The following is a 7,077-nucleotide window of genomic DNA, read 5'->3' on the forward strand; positions in this document are numbered from 1 at the left end:
TCAACATTCGATTTTTGTACAAACACTTAAGGAAAACATTAAAGTATTACATAAAACATCATTATTACTTAAAAAAATATATTATTATTGTTTCATAAGGGGACAAAGTATAAAAGTATAGGAAGACTGGCAACAGATGGCAGACACATGCAGACACCAACGTTCACAAATTGGGGGCATTTTTCTCTTTTACTACGGTTAAAGCGTATTAAGAGTGACAGAGAAAGATGCCCACAATTTCCGAAATTCGGTGTTTGCGGTAGGCCCCTTTATATGAGTACATATGATTGTCTATGTTTGCTTGGCTGACCTAGCAACACTCATAGAGTGCCTTTCTATAATCTGTGGTCTTTCTTTTGGTAAAAATCGGGATCGTGAGATTCTTGTGATATGGCCGGAAATAATACCGAAGAAGTAGAGGTGGGTAGGATAACATCAAATAAGACAAGAAGCAAGGCTTCTACCCGAATTTACGGAATATCTTATCGCACTTCCCTTACTTATTGCGAGTTCTGGTGATGTGGCTGAACTAACTTTCACTATAGCATTTGTTTCGTGTTCACCGGATTTTTTATCATTTTATAACTTCCTGCTTGCTACTCCCTGGCTTAATTAGCGCAGAAGGCTTCAAACTGACCTTAGTATAACGGTTTGATAGTTAGTACGAAATTATTGGAGGTTAGAATTATCAGAAAAATGACCTGTATTTTCAAGGGGTCCGCGACGACCGATGTGAAGACCAACAGTGCTGCAGAAGTACCGCCAGAGTTCCTTATCAAACACCCTCTACAGAACACTTGGAGCCTTTGGTTTTACGACAATGACAGAAACAAAACTTGGGAAGAGAACCTGATAGAACTCACCACATTTGATACAGTTGAGGACTTTTGGAGGTATTTTGTTGAAGTGACTTATTATCTGGTTTATGCCAGTTTTGGTACCATATTCACTCCAAATCTTGGCCAAATGAATCAGACTTATATTGGTTGCATAAAAGCTATAAGTGCTAAATAATGTGAACCTATTAGTTTAGTTTAGCGATATTCTTTAAAAAAAAATTTGATTCTACCTAAAATGTTTAAAAGCCTATTTTTATAATAAATCTTACACCAATAGTTTATTTTATTTCTTATAAAATAACCTTATAATAAATAAAATAAACTATTCCTATTATGTAGTTTTCCTAGGCGTATATCACATCAAAGTTTATATCAATTTTTTTTGCATTAGAAAAATGGTAAACAATCTAGTCTTTTAATTTGGAAATTGGTTTAAAAAATAGTAACAATTACATTATGAAACCAAAAATATAAATTTAATTCCAAAATGTAGTTCTTTTCTATAACTTCTAAACAGAATGTTACCACAGTTGCTAAACATCTGTGGATGTAAACATAAGATAAGAAAGTTCTTCTCACTGCACCCACCTTTATATCTTTCTGTTTGGCCCTATGGTTGACTGGTAGAGAATGCCATGTGGCATTAAGTGTGCCATTTGTACCTTTTTTGATGTGCAATTAAGATAAAAAAAAAGGAAAGTACTTAAAGCTCTTTGTCTTTTGATGACTTGACTCCTGTCGCAATATCTACATGTGATTTCTAAGAATTAGTTACAAATGGTTAGTTAAAAACTGTTGGTATGCTTTAAATTCATGGGATTTAAATCACTATATTAATTTTTAACAGAAGTGTAACATTCTTATGGTAGATGTCGTTAGGGTCCCCTAGACACATATGGTGGAAAAATTTGCTGCTTATGGATGAGGTCTTGGTGGCTCAGATGGCAGAGCGCTGGAGTATCGATTCCGTGAGTTCAAGTCTCGACCAAGACAGTAATTTTTCCACTCTTAAAATTAAATCGCTATATTCGAATGCTATGACCAAGGTGGAAATCCACTGTATTTGTTCTCTGATTCTACTATAGTTGCTCCAGCAAGTATATTAAATCAATGATATACCTGTTTTAGGATAATTTGGGGCCCTAAGCCTCAACCCCAATAAATTATGATGACATAATATTGGTCTTTATTATTTTACAGTACATATGGCGCTACTTTACCGCACTAGTGCGATAAGTAGCACGTTACTTAACTATGTCGAAAATTTAAAAGGCCATATGTATTGTAAAACGTATGATACATGTGTGAGCTAATAGGTAATTCGCAACTCTTGTCGATTTATATCACCACTCGTTTCGAATTTCCTATTTTTCGCACTTGTATCGTAATGTACTATTATTATGATGATTTCAACACGGTTTTTTATTGGTGCACAGTTCGGTTGTAACCATGACAGATGCTTGAATCTGATAAGTAATATTTTCTTTTATGATATTTTGCCTAGAGATCTTTAAATATAAACTACAAAATTTAGGGTCACTTCAGGAATTTATTTTCTGTAACACATCTAATTTAAATTAATATTTTCTAGACTATACCACCACATAAAGCTACCGTCAGAACTGCGCCAAGGCCACGACTATGCAGTGTTCAAACAGGGCATCCGTCCCATGTGGGAGGATGACGCCAACAAGATGGGAGGCAGATGGCTTATCAGTCTTGAGAAGAAACAGCGTAACTCTGACTTGGACCGATTTTGGTTAGATGTGGTAAGCACTCAATGCAATATATAGTTTTTTTGTGCTGTTCTTTAAATATTAGCATAGTGTTATCATTATCAACAACAGCAGACGATCTTTGCTAGGATTACTTTCAGTGAGTGCACACAAGATATATTATGCTATATTCATTAAGAATAAATTAAGATCTTTATTTGTCAAATCAAATTTTGTGAACTGATCTGAGGCCACATTAAAAGGCAATTTTGTTTATTTCAAGGTTCTTTTACTCATTGGGGAGAATTTCGAGAATGCTGATGAAATTTGCGGTGCAGTTGTGAATGTTAGGCCTAAACTTGATAAAATAGGTAAGTCCAAGGTGCTTTACATTATGTAGTGTTTTGATTTTGTTTTACTTTCAATATTAGCAATTAACAATCAAAAACTAACAAAATTCCAAAAAGCGAAACCTTTAAACCTAGAATATATTATACTGAAATGATCGACATCAAAATCAAAGTGATTATGTTAAGATTTAGTTAGTGGACACGGTTTTCTCCCGAAATGGAAATTTCATCAAAAATGTACGCACGTTCGGCTAGGATCGCAAAGCTATTCTTCCCTCTTAATATTCAGTTATACACACGTAGAATGTAATACCAAATCGTGCATTGTATGTAATTTGTCTATCTATAGTTAGGTCCTGTAAACAAATGTACAAGTGATTCTTTTATTTTGTAGGTGTGTGGACAGCGGATGCTTCGAAACAGCATGCTACTATAGAGATTGGCAGAAAACTGAAGGAGCAGCTCGGAATCCATGGAAAAATCGGCTTCCAGGTGCATAGAGACACTATGGTCAAACACAGCTCGGCCACCAAGAATCTGTATACTGTTTAGTCTGAATTATTTGTACTACATGTATGAGATAACTCGTTATTATGAATAACAGGGTATAAAAGTGGAGCTCTTCTCATCATATAAATCTAATAAGATATTCTGCTTATTTTAGTGGAAAAATTAGTCGCAAAACATACTTCTAGTATAAAGATTGCGTGATTTGACTACAAACCAAAGTTTCGAAAAGGTTGACCACGCAATGCCGCAGACCACGGTTGTGTTCTGCTTAGTGTAAGCTCCATGTTTAGTGGTGCTGCTTCACTTATATACCTTGTTACTATGTTGTGAACTAAATGCTATTATTCGCACTGTGTGCGAGTATTAACGATTTTTCTATGGTTGGTCCAGTTGTGAAACTTATTGATTAAGTAATGATATTTGATATATCAAATTGATTGGGCTATAATCCTGTATATGATTACTAAAAGTTACAGTTAGATTGCTGTAGCATTTGTAACATTTAGAATCTGTTAGAGACATGCTAGAGTTATCTCATAATGTTTCGTCAAATAGTTTATTTTATTTAACAGAAGTCGTGTTTTAGGTTGATGTTTGATCGTTTGTTTCGTATTCAGAGCTTTATAACATCTAGGAAAGTGATACCGAAGTAGTTTATGAACTAATTAACTGATATGAAATATTTTTCTAAACACTGATTCTAGCAGAAGCCCTAGAAGCTGCCATGTCATTATACATATGTATCATAATAATAATGAAGCATGGTAAAATGTAGTCAGGTGGATGAGATGTTAGTGTAATATTATTCAAATCAGTTATTTAGTTTGTTATTATCCGCTTTGCTATTGAACTGTAAGTCTGATTTTTTATATAAAATGCTCGAGTATGTTTGTTGTACGATCACATAGTCGTAAGTTTGTATTTACTTGGTTTCTTGAACAAGAGCTAAACAACAACATTTAATTTAAAACATTAACACTGTCTCACCGTAAACCCATAGTCGAACCGGCACCTATGAGTCTGATGTTCTGTTACACATATTGTCTCCAGTAACATGTATTGTTTAAATTTGGTATTTGTAAGTAACGTTTTGGCATACATATTTTAAATAAAGTATAAATTAACTAATGTCTTTCTTGTAACGCAGTCCTTTGAATGTTATCTACTTACCTTATAAGGCGGCAAACATACGTACGTCCGCCTTGTATATTCCACATAGCGTGGGTACAGTAACTGCTGTGATTTCCATATATCAGGGGTTCCCAATCTTTTTCAACATGCGGCGCAGTTACAAGTTTAGTATTTTGCAACGGCGCCCTTGTAAATTTAAAATCACGGTCGAAAAAGAGTGACACGGCGCTATATTATTTACCGATGCGAGCGCTCAAATAGGTACCCGCGAATATTTGTGGTTTCGGATAATGATAGAACTCACGGCGCCCCTCTTTACTTTCTACGGCGCACCAGGGCGCCGCGGCGCACACTTCGGGAACCCCTGCCATATATACTATATTATAACCTTAACACGTAAAATCTCGTATGGAGATGATAGCTGTCACCGTACCCAAGCTATATAAAAATACTATAAGCGGTTACCGTAACCTACGGCCACAGTAATCCTAGATGTCAATGTCACATACATGCCGCACATCCATGTTAAATGAAATAGTCTAATGAAGTAATGACCGTTTATTTGTTTACGCGGTAAACGCAGCGGTAAGCGCATAACCAAAACAACAATGTTTATAAGGTTATATTTTAAGCTTATCACTTATAAATACGCTTACAACTGTATACATTAATAATTGCTACCTATTTCCTTTTATTCCTTGAAAACTCTGGTAACAGAACTTAGTAACCAACTAGGTAGTACCTATTAACTATTAAGTAGGTACCATACCTTATCAGGTACCAGTCATTTGCATCTATTTTTGTACGAAGTCACCATTACCGCCTTAACTTTTCATCTGTGTTTGTTTAGGATCTTGACCACATCTTGACCACGTTTTTCAATCGCCGTTTTGCATTTTTTTAACGACTTTTGGCGACCGAGATTTGAATTTGAAATTTAGTATCCCACACATAGTATACGAAAACGGTTAAAATTGGGATCATCATATGAGCCGAAAGACGTCCAGAGGGCCTACCGTGAACCACGTTCGACGTGTTGCCTGTCTGTCGCACTTGTAAATTCGTACGTAAAAGTGTCAGGGAGGCAACACCTCGAACGTGGTTCGCAGTAGGCCCTCAGTATTAACCTCTTGTCTGTTTATGATAAGGATTTAGTAATATTTTTGAATTTTTTAAAACATATTTTTCTGCTCCATACAACACCACCGAGGTTTGCACCCACGATTTTGACGCAAACTGTCACAGTTGCACTAATGTGGTAGAGTGATAGAGAGAGATAGCTACGATACGCTACGGAGCGTGAACGATTGTAACGTTGGCTACGCGGGCAGGTCAATTCACAAGAGCTGGCACGTATGGAACGATCGAGTGAATGAAAATATCTGTATGTATGACATTAAGATGGAAGTATATCACATTCTTCTAAATTTTCTCTTCTAAATATTTTCCATTCTCTGTGATTTTTTAGTATGTTATTAGGCGGGTCCACACAGAGCGAGCATACGCGCGAGGAAATTTCCTCACGCACAAACCGACTAGTGTAGACGTGCCTCGGCCGAGGCGGCGCGTGCGTATTCCTCGCCTGAGCACGCTGCTTCGGCCGAGGCACGTCTACATTGGCCAGTTTATGCGTGAGGAAATTGCCTCGCGTGTATGCTCGCTCTATGTGGACCCGCCTATTGACACAATGAAAAACTAGGTTTATAGTATTACTTTTATTCAAAATTTGCAATATTACAAATATATAAATCTTTTTTAAATCGAAACCTATAAACCTTGAATATATAATGCTGAAGCGATCGACATCAAAAACAAAGTGGAAAACTTTTTCTCCCGAAATGAAATTTCATAGAAAAAGTACCGTTATTTCGCTAGGATCGCAAAACTATTCTTCCCTCTTAACCAATAAAATAACGGCTCTGAATGTAGGTATACCTACTGATTATGGACTACTGATACTTGTTACTCATAGAGTCAGGCAAGTGTAATTTCAAACGTCAAACTCCTATGAAATGCTATGCTATGACGTTCAGACTGTGCTATCAAAATCGCTACCTACTTAGCTTGGTTTGACTCTACAATGAAAGTTTCGTTCATTTTATTCGTGTAAGCTTTCAGGAAACTGTATCTAGTTGGTAGTAGGCATCCGACCGAAACACGATTAAGAGCCACCCCACACTAGCGTCTCCCGAGCCTCGGCGTCTATTAGTCAACTCTATGGCTGCTGCTCGACGCAACGTGCCAACTGCGCTGCGGCTAAAGGCCATTCTCGAGAACGTTCTCCGTTTACTATAGGGAATATTCTCGAGCTAGAACGTTTCCCATACAAAACGGAGAACGTTCCCCAGAACGGCTCAACTCTAGCAGCGACGCCATTTTTCATAGCGCTGACTAGACGCCGACGCTCGAAAGACCCTAGAGTGGGGTGGCCCTTAGGACATAATTTTATTTTTGATAAAATTCAACTCATGTGTGTAATGTAATGTGTCTTAGAGAGACACCTCACTAGCGTCTCCCGAGCGTCGGGGTCTA

The 7,077-nt window shown here is 36.9% G+C and overlaps 1 protein-coding gene across 1 annotated transcript; it reads left to right on the top strand.

The window, feature by feature from the left end:
- Positions 1–262: 262 nt before the first annotated feature.
- LOC133519792 (eukaryotic translation initiation factor 4E-like) lies at positions 263–4,538 on the top strand. Its single transcript, XM_061853897.1, has 5 exons — positions 263–420; positions 715–893; positions 2,431–2,608; positions 2,838–2,925; positions 3,299–4,538. Exons 1-5 carry the CDS (start codon positions 391–393, stop codon positions 3,454–3,456), a joined length of 633 nt encoding a protein of 210 aa, XP_061709881.1. The 5' UTR covers positions 263–390; the 3' UTR covers positions 3,457–4,538.
- Positions 4,539–7,077: the final 2,539 nt, after the last annotated feature.

Source organism: Cydia pomonella, chromosome 7 (assembly GCF_033807575.1).
Source record: "Cydia pomonella isolate Wapato2018A chromosome 7, ilCydPomo1, whole genome shotgun sequence".
Taxonomy (NCBI): Eukaryota; Metazoa; Arthropoda; class Insecta; order Lepidoptera; family Tortricidae; genus Cydia; species Cydia pomonella.

Excerpts from the sequence above, each read along its gene's own strand:
- LOC133519792 (XM_061853897.1), top strand. The coding sequence starts at position 391 with ATGGCCGGAAATAATACCGAAGAAGTAGAG. Across the intron at positions 421-714 it reads ATAATACCGAAGAAGTAGAG|GGGTCCGCGACGACCGATGT; the intron begins GTGGGTAGGATA and ends TGTATTTTCAAG. Across the intron at positions 894-2,430 it reads ACAGTTGAGGACTTTTGGAG|ACTATACCACCACATAAAGC; the intron begins GTATTTTGTTGA and ends AATATTTTCTAG.